This window comes from Prenolepis imparis, unplaced genomic scaffold (assembly GCF_030444845.1).
Source record: "Prenolepis imparis isolate NDT839.2.m4 unplaced genomic scaffold, iyPreImpa1.0 SCAF_2, whole genome shotgun sequence".
Taxonomy (NCBI): domain Eukaryota; kingdom Metazoa; phylum Arthropoda; class Insecta; order Hymenoptera; family Formicidae; genus Prenolepis; species Prenolepis imparis.
Genome location: NW_028141160.1, coordinates 24,210,927 through 24,235,189, shown reverse-complemented (window position 1 = coordinate 24,235,189; position 24,263 = coordinate 24,210,927). Strand labels below are relative to the sequence as shown.

The 24,263-nt window shown below is 33.3% G+C and overlaps 3 protein-coding genes across 6 annotated transcripts; 2 read left to right on the top strand and 1 right to left on the bottom strand.

Annotated features, from left to right (window-relative positions):
- Window positions 1-115: 115 nt before the first annotated feature.
- Window positions 116-1,425, top strand: LOC145933135 (large ribosomal subunit protein mL62). Its single transcript, XM_083032648.1, has 3 exons — window positions 116-387; window positions 501-686; window positions 1,065-1,425. Exons 1-3 carry the CDS (start codon window positions 229-231, stop codon window positions 1,323-1,325), a joined length of 606 nt encoding a protein of 201 aa, XP_082888774.1. The 5' UTR covers window positions 116-228; the 3' UTR covers window positions 1,326-1,425.
- Window positions 1,426-1,544: 119 nt separating this feature from the next.
- Window positions 1,545-4,340, top strand: Cluap1 (clusterin associated protein 1). Its single transcript, XM_083032647.1, has 6 exons — window positions 1,545-1,926; window positions 2,031-2,227; window positions 2,415-2,816; window positions 2,962-3,200; window positions 3,357-3,538; window positions 3,711-4,340. Exons 1-6 carry the CDS (start codon window positions 1,905-1,907, stop codon window positions 3,995-3,997), a joined length of 1,329 nt encoding a protein of 442 aa, XP_082888773.1. The 5' UTR covers window positions 1,545-1,904; the 3' UTR covers window positions 3,998-4,340.
- A 154-nt stretch (window positions 4,341-4,494) lies between these two features.
- LOC145933132 (uncharacterized) lies at window positions 4,495-24,032 on the bottom strand. 4 transcript variants are annotated; one of them, XM_083032644.1, is made up of 8 exons: window positions 23,518-24,032; window positions 15,085-15,132; window positions 12,107-12,438; window positions 9,179-9,384; window positions 8,616-8,817; window positions 8,025-8,252; window positions 7,333-7,643; window positions 4,495-6,671 (listed from the first exon to the last, which is right to left on the bottom strand). In XM_083032644.1, the coding sequence occupies exons 3-8, from the start codon at window positions 12,356-12,358 to the stop codon at window positions 6,164-6,166; spliced, it is 1,707 nt and encodes a 568-aa protein (XP_082888770.1). In that variant the 5' UTR covers window positions 12,359-12,438; window positions 15,085-15,132; window positions 23,518-24,032; the 3' UTR covers window positions 4,495-6,163. The 4 variants fall into 4 exon arrangements, with proteins under 4 accessions (XP_082888770.1, XP_082888769.1, XP_082888772.1 ...); XM_083032643.1 differs by having other exon boundaries at window positions 12,107-12,371; window positions 23,518-24,031; XM_083032646.1 differs by lacking the exon at window positions 23,518-24,032 and adding an exon at window positions 15,923-16,094.
- Window positions 24,033-24,263: the final 231 nt, after the last annotated feature.

Below are 24,263 nucleotides of genomic sequence, written 5' to 3'. Positions count from 1 at the left end.
TTTTAGCAGTAACGTATGTGAAATCACGCACACACCAGTCCACACAAATCGAGACATATCGAATACAGTCGATAATCGAATCGAGTGACGTATCTGCAACTGCTGCGATTGTAACTACACAGTGACACCTAAAACCGAGAGATTGTGGGGTTATGTTTTCACAATCACGCCTCTTGGAATTGTTTCTTTCTCGATCAAAGTGTGTGATAAAAATTAATAAGAATCAAGATGAATTTTCTTAGTAGGCAGTATTTAAGGATTTTACACAGCAACGTAAAAAATCAGGCTGCGTTGTGCAATTTCGGCAGAGCTTTGAGCTTTAAGAGTGATGTATCGCTAGAGAAACTGTATCCGGAAAGCAAGCAGAAGCTGTTTACTGCAAGCTTTGTTAGTACATATTGATTTAATGTCAAATTTTGATCCTTATAATTCGATACACATGTATTTATCTAATAAGCCGTGAGTAACATAACCTCAACAATTTGCTCTTTTTTTTCCAGATATCAGATCCTAAAGCAAAATTTAGCGGTTACATACCTATGGACAAAGTACAAATAACATACAGCGCTAGCAGCGGTCCTGGGGGACAAAATGTAAACTGTGTAAATACCAAAGTAGACCTAAGATTCCAAGTGAGCAGTGCTACCTGGTTGACGGAAGAAATTAGAACAAAGTTAGCAGAACAGGTAAATAGCGCTATACACATTGCCTGTATCTATGTGTGAAATGTTCATTATTCAATATAAATTATAAATTGACGCACAATCAAATTTCCACTTAAAAATTAGACAAGAAATAGCTGCTTCTTAGGGAAAATGATGGTCGAGATATAACTAAAGCAAAAAATTCAAATTGCAAGATCGAATAGTTTTGATCTCAAGTATATTTAAAGAAATTATCACTACGTTAGTTAATTTTAGCTGCTTTTTTATATCATGTTGCATTATTTTACAATGCAACCATGATACTATGTTTTATTTATATACTCGTTATAAAGTAAAAGACAAAATCTATTTTGATAGTATTTGATACATTCGCTTAGGGATATAAATTTATTGTTTCAGTGTAAAAACAAGATAAACAAAGATGGGTACTTAATAATCAAATCAGATTTGACGAGATCTCAACATTTAAACTTGGCGGATGCTCTCGAAAAGTTAAGAACAATGATAAGGGTTACTTTAGTAGAGCCACCGCAACCATCGTATGAATCATTGGAGAAAAAGAGGAAAAATATGTTGAAAGCTGCTAGGGAGAGACTGCACGAGAAGAGAGTTCGTTCGCAAATTAAACAGACTAGAAGAGCCCCTGCACCTGACTTTTAAATAAATTTATTTATGTAATCAATTAAGTTACTTATCAAGCGTTGTACAGTTATACATAGGACAAAATTATTAATTAAATAAAAAGAATTTTTTAATATTATATATATAGTTTTAAATATATATATATATATATATATATATATATATACAATGCAATTATGAATTTAAATAATCTATAACGTTCGCATAAAGGCTTTCAAATGTTCAGTTAGCATGCGATTATAAATTTATAAACTTCAAAGCAAAATGCAATTTCTTTTCAACCATTAAAAAAAATAACGATATTTGTAATAATTTATCGAACAATATTTTATACGCGAAAAATTACAAAAATTGAGTTTTTTATGTTACTGAATAATTTAACGTAATTTAACATTCGTAATAAAATTAGAATTTGTTATTTTTAAAAAGCATATCGATTCCCCCACGCTTCTTATCCGTGGTGAGTACAAATGGTGGTTTCTATGGTAACGTTCGCGACCCAAATAAGAAAACATACACATAAGAATATACTGCGAATAAATCTGCGTATTATATTTCTCGATTACAGTGATCGAATACCAACTCTTTCTTTTGAAAATGTCCTACCGTGATTTACGTAGTGCGTAAATGACAAATCTATTATTTTTACGTATATAGTATATTAATACGTGAAAAAAAACGTGGAAGGAAAATTGTAACGCTCGATTTACGTCTCTTTCGTAGATTTTACGGAGATGATGAGAACGCTGGGCTATCCGAGGCTGATTTCCCTTGCGAATTTTCGCGTACCGAATTTTCCTTTGGTCGCCGAAATTTTAGTTTGGCTGGTGAAACAATTCGATCCAGACATCGATATGCCAGACGATCACGACACCGAGGAACAACGCGTGACGTTGATACGTAGCGTGGCTGAGTTTATGGTATAAATAATATTTAATAAATATTGCGCACGACACACAATAATGCTTTCTTGGTTGTTTCTTTTATATTTGTTCTACTAACTAGTCAAGTGTTTCAATTAAATTGTCATGTATTTTTATTCTAACAAAAATGTCATTCATATTTCTAATTCTGTTGGATCTTTATTTTATGTTTTATATGATGCAGGCGTTGAAAGCAAATATCAAATTAAACACAAAGAAGCTATATCGAGCAGACGGTTACGCGGTAAAAGAAATGTTGAAAATTGCTACGATGTTGTACGATGCGCAAAATAGTTGGAGCACGGAGAAAAATCGATCCAGCAATAATAATCAGAGTGCAGTGAATTTTGACATATCCGATAAAATCAATGAGCTGAAAACGACGCGGCAGCTTGCCAGTCAATTGACTATCAACGGGGCGACTCTCTTCGATTTACTTGGCCGAGAAATGGAGCTTCGAGAGATTCGCGATACCAAGATCGCCAGGCAATTTGACACCTCGGAAATAGAAGCGGCTTTGAAAGACGTTATCGAGAGTACTCGTAAAGAGATCGACGAAACCAAGAAGCAAATTGACAATGTTAAGGTGAAAAATTTTACCTTATAAAATTATCCTTAGAAAGTTTAAATTTGCTGATGAATCTCCAAATGTTTGATTATTCTTTCCTTGCCGATGATAATTTTATTAATTGATCAATATCATTTATTTCTTAAATATATGTATAAAAAAGGATACAGAACAAAATTTGGATACCAGAATCGAGAGACGGCGAACGGAACTTGATAGGAATCAAAAGAGACTCCACACATTGAAGAAAGTCCGTCCAGCATTCATGGAGGAATTTGAGAAGCTTGAAATTGAGTTGAGAACTTTATACGATGATTATTTACAAAAATTTCGATATTTGGCATACTTGGAACACTTGTATGAAGATACGGCCAAAGCGGAGCAAGAAAGATTCGAAAGACGGTATTCTCATTATAAATATATAAGTAGAAAAAAAAAGTAAAATTATTATTAATTATAATAAAATTTTTAATTATAATTATATATATATATATATATATATATATATATAGTATAATTGTGTATAATTTATTATATGTATATTATTTTCAATTACAGGCAAGCTGCGACCAAGAAGCAATTGGAGCAAATGAGAGCCGAAGATTCGAATTTTGAAAGCATGATGGAAGGGAACGATTCCTTATTCGCTACGAATCTTCAAGAACCATTAGTTACTTCTCTTGCAAATCCAGAGACTACAACGACGGAAAAATCTGGCCAATCCGCCCGTATCAAACCAAGTAATAATTTTTGTAATAAAATAAATAACTTGCACGATATAAAATACCGCAAATCTAGAAAAAAAATTTACAAATTAATAAAATATTTGGAAAGATAATAAAAAAGATAAAAAGAAAAAAAAATAAATTCTTTTGGGGGATGTTTCGAAATAACAAATCAAAAATATTTCAGGCACTGGGAAAGCATCGAAGATGCAATACACACAGCGGCGTATTTACGGTAGCATGTCTGGCCGACAAAGGGGCACGATCCAAGAATCAAATGATAGCGACGGCTCGTTAGACAGCGATAGTGACTTATTAATCGACGGTGATCTTGACGATGACGATGACGATGACGATGACGATGATCTTTTGAATTCTGTAGGCGCACCGGATATCGGCGGATATGATCTTAAAGCTGCCCAAGAAAAGCGATCTGTCAGTAAGATAGACAGACATTCGGACGATGATTTTTAATCGGTAAAATGGTCTCTCTGCTAATCATCCAGCATGTTTTTTTTATAACAGTAGCTAGAAATTGTATATATACGAGAAAAAAGTATAATATATATATATTTATGAGATAAAACACAACATATAGAAATAAAAATATAATAATTTATGATTTACATATATGTATATGTATATACGAAAGGTAATTTCAAAAGATACATTTAAAAAAAGAAAGGTAATGTATTTTTTTCTGTATTCAATGAACAAACACCGCACATAAAATGAATTGCGCGCATCTTACTTATTTCTCCATATAATCTGTAAATACATTTAGGCATTTGTTTCAGCGCGAGTATATACCAAAGTTTTAAACTTTCTTCTTTTAAAACTTCCCTTGTACTCTTATAAAAACAAATGTTTAACATTTATATATAATATATTAATAAAATTTACATAAATAATTATTGCAGTTTGTAATTTTCAAATAATGTGCGATAAAGATTCAAGGAAATCAAGTATAATTTTTTTTGTCCTAGTATCATATTTATTTTCGTCAACATAATCGTCGATGTCGACGCATTGTCGATTGTAGCTCAGCACCGATCACATGTATGTAACTTAGGTCTAACGTATATGCCACGTACGTGTCCACGTATGCACATGCGTGTATACACATATATACATAAATTTGTGTAAGAAACGCGTAAGAAACACGATCCTTTATATATTTTAACAAAGATATAGAAAGACTTTGCTAGACGTGTCAGCCACAGCGGCATTTGGCAACAAATCAGTATTGCTAGCCCGAATTTGTTGCCAATAATGTTCCTCTTATTATCGGATAAATTGTACCTATTCGAAACATTTTATCTTTCTACCAAATTCACTTGTGCGACTTCATCATCGGCCTATGTTTGCTTGTGTGCGTACAATGAAAATGTTTCGCTGTTTATTTGTCACTTAAATAATTGCTAGCAATGATAAATCAGATGATCATACAATCTCTTGCGCAGCAAATTAATATCTTTTTAAAAAAGAAAAAAGAAGAGATTTATATTTTCACAAAATTTATTTTTTTATCTATGTAAAAAATACTTTTTGTTAAAAATTTATTATGTTAATATTTTCAATATATGTATATATTTTTGCTCAATAGGAACTAATAATCCTGCAACTTAATTTATTTCATTGATTGTTATTGAATTACACGACCATTTATCGTACAAAACATGACTATTCAAGATTTATACTGATATATAAGAAAATATATAATTTGCACAACTAAAACAAATCAATTCAGACTTGTTACAAAATGTTGAAAAAAAAGTTATTATGCATATGTGATACTATATGTATAGTATCTCTCTGTTTAAATAAATTCACATCCTTTCAATAAATTCTAACAACTCACTTCTAACAAATCTCCGACGGAATATATCTGAAATAATATTTTTCGAGAACATTGCATATCTCCTAGGCTCTGTCTCTGCAGATCGAATATCTAACACTCTCCTAAATACATATTATACATATATCACTATATGCTAATTATTGATTCTATGGATATGCGTAAGATATACATTGTGAGGATTTACAAGTATTAAAAAAAAAATTTACTCGAAACAACGGTACAATAGGGTTAATATCTAATCTTGCTCGTCGTTTATCACCAGGTGCTTTTTTTAGCCCGTGATTTAGGCCCTCCGTAACAATCCTCTTTAACAATAATACAATTTGTCGCAAATGATCACACTTGCTGATGAAATAAAAGAATTAGAGAGAGATACAGATACAAGAGTTTGTATAAAACTGTAAGGGAGAAGTACTACCATGTAGTATCAAGACAACTCGATCGACTTGTGGCAACTTTTCGTCAACCATTCAAGAATCCATCATGTAGAAAAATATGATTAATCCGTGTCTCGATTAAAGCGTTGTGTCTTTCCTTTTCTTTCTTTTTGCTTTTTTTTTGTTTCGCGATAATCTCTATAAATTCCCGTATTACCCTCCATTTCACAAATTTAGAAACAGTCCATTGCGAATTTTGTAAAAAAGAACAGAAGCCCGCTTAGCTCAGTTTTTTTTTTAAGAGAACTAAGGACCGCCGTAGTTGTAGAAATAGGTCCTTGCGACTTTTGGTGTACCTGTAAAATTGCCAATATCCCATAGGATCTCGACGATAGTCTTTCGCTACCTGATCGATTTGCCGAGCGGACTGAGTTTAATTCGGGGCGTCAATACTGGGACCGGATCGAGTTCCGGAAGCGAACACTCGGCGCGTAGCTCCATCCATGTTTTGTCGACATTCGCAGCGAGCCGATCTCTGTATTTGTAGGCCGTTCTATCGATTGTCGACTGCGTTTTAATGCAATCGTCGCCGCCGAACTCACAGACACGATAATGGTGCAAGATGGCGGCATCGGATGGCACGTTCAGAGTTCCATGACCTGGGATAAACTCCCATACAAAATGATTGCCCGCCTCCACTACATCTTGTGGCTTGCAAATGTACTTGGAACGTTGCTTGTGCGGATGCAACTTGGTCCTGCGTCGCGTTTTTCTCAGAGTGATCAAACCGGCCTCGGTGGGTGTGCGACTAGTTACCACGAATGGATCATCGGCCCATTGAAGATAAAAGAAGGCGTTTTGAAAGGAAAACGCACCTGTAGACTTGACATTGATTCGATTTCCCATCCACCTAGGAATCAATTTGTCGCAAAATTAACGCATATTCACAAGAAATTCAAGCCTCTATAAATTCGAATTACTTGGAGAGAAAATTAATTTTTCATCTACAAATATAATATAGAGTAATTTACGATATTTTATCGACGCTTTACAAAATATCTCTTATAAAATCATTCATCTTCAGTAATTTAAAATTCTCAACGCTACATAATACAGAAGTATAACTTGTTTCACATGCATGGCATAATTCAGACTTAACCAATACGTATATGCATTGTGTAGAGCACTTAAATGGGACTTTTTTATTGCATATAATTCCTTTCTCAAATTTCAAAATTTTATAATCCTTTATAAATAAAGAATTTCATGCTTATTCTATTTAATACTTAATTTTGTTTTATTCGACATAATTTTGTTTTATTCAAAATAATTCTACAATCATTTATCTTTTCAAAAGCACTGATAAAACTTTGTAAATCACTCTATGTTTAATAAAGATTGAGAGAATTCTAAAAACGAATAAAAGCGAATGAAATGTGAAAATTGATAAATTGGAAGTGAACAATTATTCGAAATCATTATCAACTTGTAAGAAATATATAGAATAATAAAATAGTTTATAAAAATCGATATTGAAATAAGAAAGTATAATTTTCTTATTTGTATAATACCGTAGCAGATCAATTATGGTGTCGTTATGCCTCGGTATAATATATTCATCGAGATCTACGAGCGCCACGTATTCATATTTGTACATAGATCGGTAGAGGCAGTCGTTAAGCGCCGCAAAGAGGCCCTCCGTACGAATCTCTCGTTGGGAAATCATGTCAAGATGATGCCACGGTAATACTGTAACCAGATCCTTGTTCTCGTAATATTTCAGCGCGCAACCGGCTGCCGCGCCTACAGTGTCGTTATACAGAGTGACGTGGGTAACGCCCAAGAGTCTGTGCAACTCGATAAACTCCACCAATTGCAAAACCTATAAACGTCAGTTAAAATGTCAGTTGAAATATTTTTCGCGTACTTCACTCTTCTACTAAAGTAACCGCCAAAGTTTCACAGCATGATGGATATAGAACTGATTGATGAATCTATTATTATGTATGTACAAGTGCATCTGCAAACATATTACATATATACATACACACACACACACACACACACAATGCTGCATTTTTAATGCAGAGAAGCATGCAAAGGCAAAAGGAATGATAAACACAAGAAATGACAAGCATACGGCAATAAAAAGACAATAAAAAATAAAAACAATAAGCACGAGTAAATAAAGATTTGATGCAGTTTGCAATCTTAAAAATGTCTTCACACGTCCCCAGCAGTTGATGCTATTGCTTATACGTACTCTATTGTAATAATAGTGTAAAGGTTTGACGCAAACAGCCAGAGCATCTTTGTCGTTCATTCTGCTTTCGAGACGATTCTGAATGAGAATACGATTCGTCGGGACAGCTCGCAATCTCGCTACAACACTGACCGCTTCGGGCACCTTATCCATTGTCGGAGATTCTTTAGGCAACGGACATATCACGAAGCAGGCACTGTACTTGAGATTCCAATTTTCTCGAATTACCTGAAAACCACAGCGCACACATTCGATACACATCCTATAATACTTGAATTTGGACGATATATGTAAAAATATCAAATATTTTCCAATCATCAAAGATTATAGAAAATGATGGTCTTTCGAAAAATTCAAGAAAACAAACACGTAAATAACTCTATAATCCTACTTCTACATCAATCAACTTGATCGCGAGACTTATGATATAATAACTTTTTGAAAAAGATAAGATATTTTTTGGAATTTATTTTAGAATACTGAAATATGTATGTGCGTGAGCTAAACCGATAGCAATCGCTACTACGTGGAAGTGTTCTTCCGAGCTTGGGATGATTAGAACCAAGATTATTCCCTTTAGAAGGAACATACCTTAACTTTCGCAGCTACCGTTACCGAGGCAGTGACGTTTCCACCGTTTTGTTGTCGATACCAGAGTCTACACCAGACGCGCTCGGGGCCTCTGGTTTTTGTAGCGCTGATCACGCGTACTACACCCTGACTTTTACCCGCGGACGTGCCTGTGCCGCTAACTCTGTCGTCGAAATACGCCGAGTATACGAAGAATTTAAACCTGGAAGAATCGAGTCAAAGCACAATCATCTCTTTCATCATCTCTTTATATATAATATATATATATATATATATATATATATATATATATATATATATTCCTTGCGCAACCTAATCTAAGGGAATAAAATAATAATAGGAGAGAGAGATAAAATCAAAGAATAAAAAGTAAGAGTTTTCAAAGTTTCAGATAGATTAAGGTTCCGAATACTGAGACAAGATAAATTTTATTTTGCATGGTTAATACGCGTTTAATTAACTTTTCGAAAAATTGAAATTTAAACGAGAAGACATAGAGAGCGTCTTCAATTCCATTAATTATTCGATTGTCGCGTGATTATTAAACAAACTAACAAACGAACCTAGTATTGGTGACTGGTAACCATTCAGCATGCGTAACCTTCAGATTCTGATCCAACTGCGGCAAACGGGCCTCCAAGCTGGGCGGTAAGCTCGGTAAGCCACGTGGATCCGGGTGTATTATCATCTTCTGCCCCGCGTCCTCCCCGCGAACCAACAACCCGACGTGCTCATCAAAGCTACCCTTCAAACCGGCGTAATCTTCGGCCTGGAGATATCAAGGTTTTCATGATTTAGGTATGTATATAAGGGTTAATACTCCGAGTTGTATCACTGATTGATTATGACTATCCACGATAACGATAAATACACATCTGTATTTGTGTGAAAAATCTCTCGTACACACAAAATCTGCTAGATACTGTATGTGATAGATATATTACAAAAATTCAATTAGATTAAAACTAACCGCTGCCTCTCAAAAATCGCACACACAAAATATCGTTTTAAACATACATAGATCTACTATATACATAGATGTTTGATATTTTTTTTAACTTATGATTGACGCCTCGTTTCTTGTACAGTGTCTTTATGTGCAGACGATAATTTGCTCGTTACGTAGCTTATCGTGTGATTAATGATTAATGCTAACTAACTTGATAGAGTCTTTATTCTAACTATTACTGCGACTGAGATTCAAGAACAATAATCATAGAGCAATTAAAATTTATAACTATTAAATATTTGTCTCGCTTATATCACAGGTTTATTAAAATAAAAATCTCGAATTGAGATTTATTTTAATCACTTGATGTCGGACCAGGAAAAATTTGTGCCCTACACACAACTATTCAGTTTCAATGAAAAATTAATTGTCCTTGAAAGTGACGAATTACCGCATTCGCATCTGGCCCTTTCTCGTTGAAATTTAAATTTGTATAAAACTTATAAATTCACCTCGACTCTTCTTCAGGTCGACTCTTAAATTTAAACTCAAAGATTCTTCGGACAGTCGACGAGTCTGCGAGACGAGTTTTAGTCGGCGTCGGCGTCGGCGTTGGTGTCGGCGTTGGTGTCTCGACGGGAGATGTAAACGGATGAAGAAAGTTCCGCAGGATCGAGCAAACTAATTTGTCAGGTGGTCGTTCGCTCGTATCCGGTTAAACTTTTCCGCAACGCGGTCGTATGTCTTTTCCGTGCCACGTTTGGGCATCGTTCAAGCATGCTGCGCGGCTGTTTCTCCTTCAAAGTTCTTAGGGGTTCGCGTGAATCATTGTCCGGTACTAGACACAAGGGTGCATAAACTATACCAGGCACGTTGCAACAGGCACATCGCGAAGGAAGGAGGGTAAAAAGAACGCGAAGGCGTGAGACGGGAAAAATCGATGTTGTACGTGGTCGGGCAAACTTTTCGGCCTTCTCGCCCGAGTTTCGTCGTCAGTCGTCGCTTATGCGTTTGCTTTGTCCAGAGTTTCACACGAGAGAGAAAGAGGCGTACAAAGTCGACGCCCGGGTCCGGACTGCTCGTACCTTTTACTTTGCAGCGGAAAATGTTTCGAGAAACAATAGTATGGATAAACAGACTAGGATTACATCTTTCTCTCTTCCTCCCCCTCTATATATATTATATGATGCCTTAACAATTTTGAATTTAAAAGTTACGTTTTTTTAATTTGTATTTTTTTTGTTTAATATAAATTCCTTTATTTTTCTTTATTGTACAATATATATTGTATATAATGAGACGACAAAATTTAAATTAAACCAAAAAAATAATTACAAATTTTAAAAAAGAACTTTCGAATTTTTAATTTTAAAAAAGACTTTAAATTCAAATAGAAAAGATATTATAAAACACAGCGATTATGATATGTAAAATAAAAAAAAATACGCAAAAGATAAATAAGAATGCTATTGTGGAAATAATTTTGTCGTACTTTTGTATAATTTTTTAATATACGATCAAACACAATAAAGATACAAGCTCATCTTTCTCTCCATTTGCATTATTTTTTTTTTAATTTTACAAACATAATATGCTCAAATTATGCCATTTAGCTTTAAAGTAATTTAGCTTTATTTTTAAACGCAAAATAATTCGTCACAGATAGCAAGTGTTTCGTATAAAATGGAAAACTCCCAAGAGCTTTTTTTGAACCATCTTTTTCTATTCGCTCGATTATTATTGGAAAGAAAAAAACAGACATTTCTACAAAGTTTTATTTCTTTGAGTTTACATTAAGAATCCTGCTGCAAGTTAGAAATTCAAGGCGGTTTAGTCTATCTTTCTGAGAAACTCTGTAATTGCAAGTCGTTGGTATAATTTCGAAAATTATTTATTTCAAATATTTTTGTTTCGTGAAAAATTGAAGCAAAAAGGAAAGATAAATACATTAAGTTAACAAATATATTAATTGCTTTGGCAAATAAGTATATTTATCGCTCGGTTCTGCCGCAGCTTTCGCAATTGTCAGAGGTATGTGTTGATACCGAAGGGAAAAGATGCGAAAAAAATTGCAAAAAATCGAGCCTACACTTTAAAATCCTACAAAATTTGTTTCACTTTACATTTTTATTAGTTTTTTTTAATACACATTTAACGCGAATGCCGGTTTTCAATGAAATTTCGGTGCTATATAAATAATAACGCAGGTATTTATATATCATTGAAATTTCATATGTATAGATTTGTCAAATTGTCACAGACACAACTCTGTGATATGATACATACGAATATTTAGACACGATCAGATCCGAAAACCGGAAATAACACCTAGTGTGCGCGCGTACGTATTCGTATATAAGTGCGATAAGTAACGTTATCAGAGAACGCACGTTGACAACGACGTATGAAGATAAAAATCAATTTTTCATCGCGAAGGAGAATGAGTTATAATAGAGCAATGAGAAAGCAGGGAGAGGAGACCTTCAGGATAAATCGCTAAAAGAGTACGGAGAAGTATATAGCGTTCTTTGTGGATACTTACTCCCACTTCGCCGTAATCCGGACGATCGGGCGCAGCCGGCAATCGATGACCGCTCCTGTGACCCCCGAGTACGCCGGTGCCGCCGACGCTCACGCCGCGCCTCTCGTCGATCAGGAATATCTCCGTAAGGACGATCAGACCGAACACGGCGAAGAACATGACGACCAGCATGAACGACATGTTGGCACGCTCCTTGAGAACGCCGGCGTTTGCCCGGTTCCCGCCAGAGCCGGATCTTCGGCTCGAGCCCATGCTCGTCGAGGCTCTGCAAGTGACAACCCTCGCCAAAGTCACTCTCGTCTAAATCAGACATCGGGGAGAGTTTGCTAACTCTTTCCGACGCCGCGCCGATGCGATATTAGAATATGTTTTTCAAAATTCTTTTTAATTAAAAAAATAAGAGGCTAAGAAATGACTATATCAAGAATGAAAAAGGGAGAGATAGAAAGAAAGAGAGAACAACGCTTGTGAAAATTTCGCACGCACACAAAATTTGCGAAAACGTTATGCCTTATAAACATGTGTCGACTCGCGTAATAATACTTTTATACCCCATTGTTTATGTACAATGATATTTGCTACGATAAATTCTTCCTTCAGTAATTTACAATAAAATGATTAAATTGACCATCACGAAAAGAAAGTCCTGGTAGTAAAAAATTGTGCATTACTTTTATATAAGCCTTACTAATTTTTTTAACATCTATTATTTTTAATACGTATGTTGAATTCATCAATTTATTATAATGAAATAAAAATTTAATGAAACGTTGTGTGTGTGTGTGTATGTATATAACAGAGATCCATACATACGTATGGATTTATTAATAAACGTTGAGGCTCCAGATGGATCAATAAACATTTAACAAATGAATTAGGCTATTAAGAGCCGGACGCGAAATTACTCCAAGTTGTTTAAAAATCTTCGTTCGTAAAAAATTTTAATTTTTTTAAAATTCATTCTCTCTACTCTATCTTACTTATTGATTTTATTAATTTTTTATGACTATAATTTGTATTATTATATCTTGCATAGAATTACTGAAGATGGCCCAAAGTAAAGTGCCGAAACGTCTAACTAAAACGAAGATTTTTAGACACAACTTGGAGTAATTTCTTTCTCCTTTAGAATTGCGCAAATCCAACGCCTTGGTACGCATCCGGCTCTTAATAGCCTAATTCATTTGTATGAATTTATGTATGTATGCATGTATAGCAACAAGCCTCTCTTATAATCGAGCTGTTTATTTAAAATAGCTTTATCACGATAGCCCTGTAAAAATGTAGAAAATGTATGCTAGTTTTTAAAATACTTATATTATTTACAACCCTTCACGTTATACAATTTAATGTCGGATTTATATTTCAATTTAAATAATTGAGATATTTTTTTATACACAAAAAATTTATATCCTGCATTTTTCTATTATAATAATATCCTTCATAATTTGAAAACTAAAAGTTAGAGTGATGTAAGACTTTTGTGTATCATCTTTTATTACAAAAAATAATTACAAAAATAATTACAATCGTTAAATTTTCTGAAATAATTAAATAAAATACCTGATGCTGAAATTATATAAGATAATTAAACGGATATTTCAATAAAAAAAGAAGAAAAAGTGTTTTATCGCGCACAATAAATTGCAATTATTTTTTAAAGGCTATTGCAGAATTAGTAATATTTTTTTAATTTGAATTAATCTTTCTTCATTTATCAAATATATACAATTATTTATAATCTCAATTATTTTTGCGTTTTAAATCAACCGTTCCAAATAAAGTCTATTTTTCTACTAAAAATTAAATTAAATTTATATAATTAAAGTATAAGATAAAAAAGTATAGTATTCTGTTATTTTAATATACACTTTTTGAGTTTAATTGATTGATTTCAAAATTCCGTAATTTCCGACATTAAACATCTCAAAATAAAATTCACGATAATGTAAAACATTTTCATTCGCGTGCAAAGTTTTTTTCTTAATTCTTGCGCAATTTTTCTCGATAATATTCAAAATAATCTCGATATATAACAATCGATCTAGTCGCGTTTTACAATAACAAAATATTCGATAAAATACTCAACTAGCAACGGTTTTTCCGATAATACGAAGGAGTACGACAATGTTTCGCCAAGTGTATTACAACGCGCACACATTCACACACATCCGGAGAGTTAATACGGGATTTACGGAAACGGAAACAGAGATTAGCGGTGCACACGGAAAAGGGGATATCGAAAACAAAGTTCTCTCAATCGTCGACTTGGGAGGAGATCGATCGCACCCGGGTGTGCTCGAGTACCTATACCGCACGACGTAAAAAGCTCGAAAAACTTTATTTATGTGCCAGAGGACAGAACGAAATATTGCCGTCATATATATATCGATACCGCCGACGTGAATAAATAAATCCATCTTTATTGCGAATAAATACGCGAGCGATATCAGTCTTCTCGCGCATTTATTGTTAGTATAGCAAACGAAATACAATTCCGCATTTTAATTATGTGGCGCGCGCGTTGTGATTTGTGATAGGTACATCAAAATCATTAAAATTTTACGCGCGACTTTAATTTAATTATATATGTGACTTGAAAATTCGCATTTACGCACACTCACATTCTTTTTCTCGCTTCTCATATAATTATACAATGCAAATATATACAAATGTATAAACACTTGTACATGTTAATAAAACATTAAAAAAGGTAAAATATATATAAATATATGCAAATGCGAAAATTTTAGATTTTAATGTCAATTAACTTTACGTTTATTTGTATTACGATTGAAATAGACGTGAATGTGTGACATCAAAATCGAAAATGTTCGCATTTGTATATACTTACATATTTTACTCTTACACGCACGCACACGCACGCGCGCGCACACACACACACACACACACACACACACACACACACACACACATCGAAAAAAAATGAAGAAAAAGGTTTTAATTGATTTACTTACTTAAAATGGTTTTAAGAAAACTGCTGCCAAGCATGAGGATGGTATTTCCTGAAAATATATAATAAAAATATATAAATATATAATATAAATATATTAAACACTAAGAATATAAATATATTATTTATTCGCTTCTTTCTTCGTCCCGAATAAAACGTCGCAATTTGTCGAGTATAATTTTAATTCAGTATACATATACTCGTATTAATAGCAAAACATCTCGCTTTGATCATTAATTTGTCATTTTATTATCCGCAATGCGTTTTACAAAATGGAATAAATTATTTTTATCAGTAATATAATAGATAAAATATTTTTCTATAATGTAATAATAAAATGATAAAAAATCAATAGCTATAAAAGATTATTCCTTTAACAATTACTGAGAGATGGAGGCTATTAATTTTATGAGATCGAAATGCAACACTATATATATTTTTCGAACGTTATAATTATATTACCAATTATAAATTAATTTATATCTTTGTTGAATAATAATTTTTTTACACGACAAAGTAAAATTAAAACATATAATGTATATATCAAAAAAATTACTCAACAAAAATATTACGTAATAATGCATTGAAAAAAACGATATTATATATGTATACTTGATAATGTAGCTTTTTTTAGGATGTAGCAGACTTTATTCCGTGTGCATTAACGCAGAAATGTAGCCATGTTGAGAATATTTTAACGCGATACATATCTGATTTCATATATATGTATGTATATATAAACTGCGACGCGCGCGCTAATGCAAGAAGCACCATAGGTGTACTTGACGATTGTAAATTTTTCAACACACTTTAATTAACAAGCAGATCAAATACAATATTACACAAAATTGAGGATACTCCGTGACGTATCTTTGGTATTTCTCGCTTTTATTTTCTCGAAGCAAGCAACTTCGAGAGCGGGAACAGGTTCGTTAAGAACGCGACGACTTTCGGCAGTCAGGTCAAAAAGCTATCTGACCTGGCGCGTGCGCGCTCAAAGCTTTGATAAGGCCAATTGTTCTAGATATTTCTAGAACAATATTCGCGTGACGAGGTGACTTTTTGATACTTGTTATTGTCGAGTTTCATGCTCGACATAACAACGCTTTGCGCTTGTAAGCAGCTAACTGTTTGTTTGATAGTCGCGAAGGTTACTGATGTACAATGATTTTAATGTGTAGTGATTTTAATATCATTTAATTTCAGGCATAGTTTTAATTAAGTTATGGTTATTTCAAACACCATATAATTCACAGAAATATAAAAATTCTTATTTGCTCTGAAAAAATGTACAATATATATTTTAAAGCAAATTGTTATTTGCTCTAAAACATATATAATTAATTCAAAGATAAACAACGATAAATTACTATTGTGTGTACAAATAATCTACACGATAGCTTTTTATGTACATAAATTTGCAAATATAAGTAACTTATTCCCGAAATATCAAAAAGTTTTTCATTAAAAGTTAAACAAATCTGATCAAATTAACATTCATAAATATTATAAATTACATATAATTAACTCCTGCCATAATTAAATTGTTATTTTTTGCAACTATATGTTGCTTTTAAAAACTTTGAGCGCTTTAAATAAATAAATACGTTCTTCCGAGAGAGAGAGAGAGAGAGAGAGAGAGAGAGAGAGAGAGAGAGAGAGAGAGAGAGAGAGAGAGAGAGAGAAGTCTTGTTACTGCGAAAATGTATAGGTCGCAATTTATCTTTCGAAAACAGGTTCTCTCTTTTACACAAGACAGTTCATTAAAATAGTAATATATGTAGTCAAATTCTCTCAACGCGCTATATTTCTAACGTATCTCAGGAATGTGTTTTTAATGTGCCTAATAAAACATTTTAGATTTTTGACAGTTTAGATAGAAAATAAAATCGCAGTCATAAAAAGTTTTAAAAACTTTTAATATATAGATAGATAAATAAAACTTTTGTTTTATAATAATCTCGAAATAAAATATTTACTAAAACTCTTTATTAATAAACTTTTTCACTTGAAAAGTTTATTAAGGCTCCTGGGTGCTCACCGCGGCCATATTGGATTGTGACGTCAGAGGCGAGAAAGCACACGCTGAAAATTCTTAAATGCCATTTTTTAATGAAAAGATATTTCGATTAAACAGCACTTCAGATGGCTTTAGCACACTCTTAAAAACCCCCGAAAACTATCCTTTTCCCTTTATAATCAATCAATATCTGTAAAATGATCGAGATATCAGACTTTGACATGCGGAATGACTGCGCATGTGCAAAGACCAGACGGACTGGGCTTCATAATATTACATTTTACAGCTGTTGATTGATTATAAAGGGGAAAGGATAGTTTTCGGGGTTTTTTAAGAGTGTGCTAAAGCCATCTGAAGTGCTGTTTCATCGAAATATATTTTTATTTCGAAATGGCAGCTAAGAAATTTTAGCGTGTGTTTTCTCGCCTCTGACGTCACGATTTCGACATGGTCGGAAAGGAGCCAGGAGCCATAATTATACATATATTAAAAATACAATATATTTTTTCTGTGTATGTGTGTTCATTTTGAAATATATGTATATATATATATATATATATATATATATATATATATATATAATAGCCAGAGCATGATATGTGAAATACCGCATCAATTATCGTAGTGATGTGAATAATTAATTCGTCAGCAGAAAGCTGCAGTGAATAAATGCTCGCATAATCAGCCAGCATTGATTCTTAACTCGGATTCACTTTTTCTCGCTACTTTATTCACTCCGTGTCTTTCTTTTTTTATTACATACACCCGCTAAAGGAGTGAACAAGCTGGCGAGACCCTCGTTTCAATATTACGCTATATTACGCTGGTTTCGCATGAATGGAGAACGTGTTTTAAAACCGTGTGATGCGCCGAGATACACCGAGGAGTATCGCAATATATTAACGACGTCGTTCAACGCTTTTGCCAACGGATAATATTACATCGCGGTGCAAAGGAGCGACGAACCGCGTCTGTGCATCCCTACGTCAAAGATGACGCGAAATTACAGTCTCGAAGATGGCAAAAATTAAACATCAAAAAACAATTATGTTAAAAATGAAGAGAATACATTTATTTTGCAGTTTAGATTAATTACTGCATTAGCGTTGGAAAACGCGCTTTATTTTTTCCCTTTTTCAATGCAGTTATTTACAAATTATGACTATTTACCTCTTGACCAGTGTTCTTTTTTTTAATATACTTTATTAGGGAATTTGCGCTCCGATTATATAATCCAACTAAAATATTTTGAAAAATCCGCGAAATTTACATTTATCCCGTGTAAAGTGAAAGAAATAAATCATCAGATTTTTCGAAAAATCGTTCTCACTCGGTTTTATCAGCTAATTTATGACCCCGTGGCTATAATATTATATGGCAAAGCGATAAAATGCCATGAATAAAATATACGAAAAATATACGAAATATTCACTTGAAATAACGACGATTCGCTTGTAATCCATCGATTAATTTTTCGATTATTATTATATATTATTTGGCGTTTATATCGCGCACGGAAATGAAAACGCAGAAAACCCTAAGGGCAATCCGGTCAGTTTGACCGCGGTAGATATTGTTTCCTTCCGCCTGTTGCGTCGAATCGATTTTCTGAACTCGGCCATAATATACATATATGTTCGAACATGGGAAAATTTTCTCCGCTTTCTGACGTCGTGACCTATAGCTAATATGAGACGTTGTCCGAGACAGTAAACTAGCTATAGTTTTTCTTCGTTGTCATTGACCTGATAATGTCAGATCGCCGCCTTAAAAAAGTATCTTCTAAAAACAATTAATTTTTACGAAAAAAATTTCAGTAATGTTAAAAATACTGGAAAATTTGTATATTTTTTCACTGATAGAATATAAATGTCATATTAGTTGTGATATTAGTTGTAATATGTATTTAGTTTCTATCCACAGATCGTGCATTTCATATTTAACGTTTTTAAAAACAAAAAGAAAATGATTTCGAATATTAAGGTAATGTTTTTTTTAAATTATTCTCTCCAAACTTATAATAATATAAAATATATCATGTGAAATCAGTAAAATATATCAAGCTGAAAAAATAAGTACATTTACATAAATTAACACAAAAAAATATTAGGTATATATATATATGGCGAGAAGACTTTCAAAATATTTTTAATATGAATAATAAAAGAATTTTTAATATAATAAGTTATTCCTCTATTCTTTCAAGTTATACGATAAAAAAAGTGGCTTTTTTCTATATATATCCTTATATGTACAATCATAATTTCTCCCCGTTTTTCCCCCTTTCTCTCTCTCCTACTCGTGCTCAATCTACTTGAATATTTAATATCCTTAATTTTAATATAAATTATCGCGATTATTTATTGTATGTATAGGTTGCTCGATACATGTATTTCTATCCAGGATCTTGATATTTAGCGACACTGAAAATGATTGATTTATTAAAGCAGACACGGAAGCGGGAATGATTTATTTTGCGATGGAAACAATAAAGCGATCGTCGTCGTTGCTAATTGCAGCACAACGATTGTCTTTTTATCAATAACGACAACTGACAGTTTAATTGCAAGTTTGAGTGACAAGGATTTTATGATCCGCTGAAATAAAAAATGATAGTCGAGATTATAATTAGAAAATTATGCAGGAAATCTAAGAAAAAAAATATGAGAATAAAGAAGTCATAAAGAAAAAAGGAAGGCGATATCATTTGAACATTTCCAAATATATAACATTACGTAAGAAAATATTTATGTTCACAAAATTCGTCAACTAATTTAAATTCACAATAAGTAAATTTCATAGTATTTTATGTTAGAGATCTTAACTTTTATATTACATAATATTTATTTAAAAATAGACGTAAAATGTATAATTTTTCCTATAATTGTTCTGTAATATGCTCTTGTTATAAATGCACTTCCCTTTATCGCGTAAAAAATCTTTTTTCACATACTTTCTATTTTTAGAAATATCAGAAAATTTATATAAAAATAAGCACAAAATAAATTTTCGCTTATTTGTTAGTGATAATTTTTTCTTTAATTTATCTTAGAGAAGTTAGCGTATAATACGTTTAATATGCGCTTGTGCCTTGTAAAATAAATTATTAATTTATCTACTTTTCACATATTTATATATCGAATGGCCTCGAGAACTTTGATTGTATATCGAGCGTCTAGAAAAAACTTATTATGTCACTTGTGTGCCTTTATTGTTAACAGAATCAATAAATCTTAATAACGTCTAATGACATACCCGCTTAAAATTGCAGCTGATTACTAGGTATGCTATCTATACATACAAAGTAATCAATTAATAATATAATCGGTTGAGTCTACATCATTATCTTTAAATCATCAACAAATAAGACAAAAATGTGGAGTAAGAATTGTTTTCGTACGAAATTTATTCTCGAAAACAAAACTCGGAAAACTTTTATTTGATATGTTCGATTTATTTTTGCGCATATATGTAACAATTTATCGCTGTGAATGAAAAAATCACATTGTGTAACCGAAATCAAGAGAAGTATCGAATTTACTTTCAATTCTAGACAATGTAGCATCTCGAATATAAATTGCGATATGATATGTTGAAATAAATTTGATAATAATATAAATATCGCGACACAAGATGTAAAAACAGAGAATCCACTTGCGCGAATCACGAGTTGAGAAATGCAGATTTAAAGCCAGGCTAACATAAATGTCGACATTCCCATACGCACGATATTGGTATTCGATCTCCATCTCTTCCTACACGGAAATGACACAAATGCTATCGCGACGATTTTGATAAAGACAAAAGAATGCAATTTTTCATAAATGCGCACAAATAAAAAAAAATATAATTTTACTTTTTTCGCTCTCGATACAAATATGCTATACGCATACGAGTGTGTCATGTAGCGTGACATTCAATCCTCTTATCAACTCGAGGTTATTTTATCTAGTATTTGTACGCGTCGTCCAAATCTTTATCCGTCAGGATTACATCAGCGGGCAATAGGGAAAATCGGTCAGTAAACTGTCCCAGTAGACATCGATGGCGATGGGAATGCTTTGTTCTTTATTGCTATTTCGTTGAGAAAATTCGAAGAAAAGTCGTTGATAGAAAAGATTTCATACCTAATACTGTATATGTACCTAATGCCGTATTCGTTTAATGCAGATTGCGTAATATATTATCTAAAATTACAACTTTGTCAGAGCTAACTGACTACAATTTGTTTATTTTCAAATATAATTATAACTAATAATAATGGATAGAGACAAATGTATACAAAGAGAAGTGTAAATTGCGATATGATATGTTGCGATTTGATATAAAATTATTCAATGCTGTTTTTGTTACATGGAATTAACTGAATGAGAAATTATATATTTAAAAAGCAATTATACTAGAAAATATTGTTCGTATATGAAACTGGATCGCGACGTTACATCCGTAGAAAAACACGAAGATTATAAAAAAGTAATTTGCTTAATCGTTTGTACTTGTAATTATATGTAATTGCGCACTAGAATATACAGCAGATATAATTTCCCGTCTTCATTATTATTATTTCATATGTATAAAGTTCAATGTTTTTTTTAAAATTAAATTTAATATGCAAATGCATATACAATAAAACAATAATATATCAATAATAAAGCATCGAAATTAGATATATTGAGTAAAATATTGTTGGACATGTCGCCGACGAATGATATAACGTCACATGGTGGTATTTATCCATATTTATATTATGACGACGCCTTTATTTGGCAATGATGAGAATCGGATTAAAGCGACGATACAATCATAAATGTACGAGAGTTACGTTAAAAGTATATATGTATATTATTCGTGCGCAGATATATATATAACGTCAAAATCAGTGTCGCGATAAGAAAAATTGCCGATATCGTTATCATGTATACACTGAGAAAAAAATACTGATTGAATTAATAAAATAAAATTTAACTACAAAGATGTTGTTGATTCAACAGTATTTTTTTCTCAGTGTAGCAATATATCGAATGTGTTTCAAATGCATTTTATGCATCGCAAACACTTGCTAAGAAAAATGTCTTTGTCTGTCACATATGAATTATTATTTTATATATTTTAAATATATCGCGTATATTTTCTAATATATGCTGTTATGTATATACTCGAGAATAAATGTGTATTTACAAGAGAATTAAAAGATTAAAATTGTTCTTTTTCCGTTTGTGTTAGAAGCATAATTTATATTGCTGACACACAATGAATGTTTGTATTCTTTTATATATTAAAAATTAAAATCTGCGTTTTAGCGAAATTGTTTTAAACAATTGTACATCAATTTTTTTTATACATTCTTTTGGAGTGGAAAGTAAATAAATGATATATTTCTATAATATCTCGTCGATTGTTACGTAAGATGATTACATGGGAAAAGGGTTAACTATTACACGATTTAATTAACCATATATCGCAAATTTAATGAAGCTTGCTCTGTAAAATAAACATGCAAGGATTAATCTAGATATAGAAAGAGCACTGAAAGAGAGAGATAAAGCTGATGATATATATATATTCGAAATGCAAACAATATAAAAATTCTAGAAAATAGATTTTGAATAAAATATTAAAAAATTTTACATATATAAATAGTAAAAAATATGTTACAATTATAAAATTGAAATGTGGAAAAGAAATAATTATGCTATAAATTAGTCTAGCACTTTCAGATTTTCAATAAAAAATTCATAAAGGATTTCTTTGTAGGCACATGCAATCTTCTTTGCTTTGAAAAAGTTGAAATATGAAAATAAAGCGGAAAAAAATATTTTTATAAATTTTCTTTCAAAAGAAAGATAGAAAAGTTCTAAATGCGTTTGTGACGCATTTGAAACTCTAATGCGTAAATTGTGCATTTATTATTGGAACGCGCATAAAATTCAGTGTAAATATAATCGACAAAGTTAATTGTCTGCACGAAAATGAAACTTTCATCTTCTTTATCAAAATCACGCATTCTGTCCTAGATTCTTCCTGGATACTATTCTTTCCGCCTAGAAAATACGGTCGATGATTTAGCACTTAAGTTGCAAGTAACGCGGCAGCGGTTACGCGAATCTCGCGAGCGGGGCGAATCAATTTGCGAAGAAGCGTCTTGAGTAAAAATGAAGCTCCGTTTCGTTCCATGAAGGACGAGAAGAAAAACGGAAGGAGAAAATAAAATATCGAGCCACGCGCACATATATAGTATATAGTACACCGACCTCGGCCTGCAGCAAACCTCGCAGCCTCGGCGCAACCCTCGCGCATCTCGCACCACGATCTATCCGATCGCGTATCGCTGACAAAGCGAAGCAAATATGTATTCTCGGCACCCTTTGAGCTAGCCGATAAGACGACAAGAGATCAGAAGGGGAAACTGCTACTCACGATTAACTCTCGATATCCACGCGACATCCTATCGCTTGGCGGTGGTGCCTCGACATCCCTCTGACAGCTGTCATCGTTGGTGCTGGCCGTGTGTCTCGTGCTCATATCGCGACGACGATCTCTCGAGCGTCGCCGATTATCGGGCGGATAAACAAAGAAATGTACGGTAGTATACGGCGCTCTATCACGCGCGATCACGCGGCCGCGTATAATTCCGCGCGATTCGGAGAGGAGAAAAAAACGGACAAAATTCGCGCGACTCGAGCCGAAGAGAAGGTACACCGGGCAGGCCGCGAGTATAGACGGACGGACAGGTAAATATAGGATAACGTGCACGCATGTAATTGTCTTTCCTGCCTGCCGCGGGGATCAACGTCGATCGGCTAATCGTCAACGGCCACAGGACGATCGAGCCGGATCGAGCCGAATCGCGCGAAACGAGGGCGAGGGCGAGCGAGCCGCGCAAAACCGAGAACCGAAACGTCGGCGGCGACGTGAACGCTCGACGACCGCCGCATCGATCCGAGCACCCTCTACCCTCTACCCACCCGCCGCTGCGATTGGTTGCGCGTTACGCGCATGCGCGCGCATCTGCAGCGACTAAAGGACGCGTTCGGAATTCAGAGGCCGGCGCGGCGAATGCGATCCGACCGATATGCGATTGCGTTCGCTTCTCTATCACGTTGCGACGGATTCGACAATCGACAGACAGACAGGATGAGAAACATTGGTGCCGGTAAGTGTGT

Bases quoted from the DNA above. Each gene is read 5' to 3' on its own strand.
- LOC145933135 (XM_083032648.1), top strand. From the start codon at position 229: ATGAATTTTCTTAGTAGGCAGTATTTAAGGATTTTACACAGCAACGTA. The intron at 388-500 runs GTTAGTACATAT...TTTTTTTTCCAG, and splicing joins AGCTGTTTACTGCAAGCTTT to ATATCAGATCCTAAAGCAAA. The intron at 687-1,064 runs GTAAATAGCGCT...TTATTGTTTCAG, and splicing joins GAACAAAGTTAGCAGAACAG to TGTAAAAACAAGATAAACAA.
- Cluap1 (XM_083032647.1), top strand. From the start codon at position 1,905: ATGTCCTACCGTGATTTACGTA. The intron at 2,817-2,961 runs GTGAAAAATTTT...TGTATAAAAAAG, and splicing joins AGCAAATTGACAATGTTAAG to GATACAGAACAAAATTTGGA. The intron at 3,539-3,710 runs GTAATAATTTTT...AAAATATTTCAG, and splicing joins ATCCGCCCGTATCAAACCAA to GCACTGGGAAAGCATCGAAG.
- LOC145933132 (XM_083032644.1), bottom strand. From the start codon at position 12,358: ATGGGCTCGAGCCGAAGATCCGGCTCTGGCGGGAACCGGGCAAACGCC. The intron at 8,253-8,615 runs GTATGTTCCTTC...TGTGGTTTTCAG, and splicing joins CGGTAGCTGCGAAAGTTAAG to GTAATTCGAGAAAATTGGAA. The intron at 6,672-7,332 runs GTATTATACAAA...ATTGATTCCTAG, and splicing joins ACCATAATTGATCTGCTACG to GTGGATGGGAAATCGAATCA.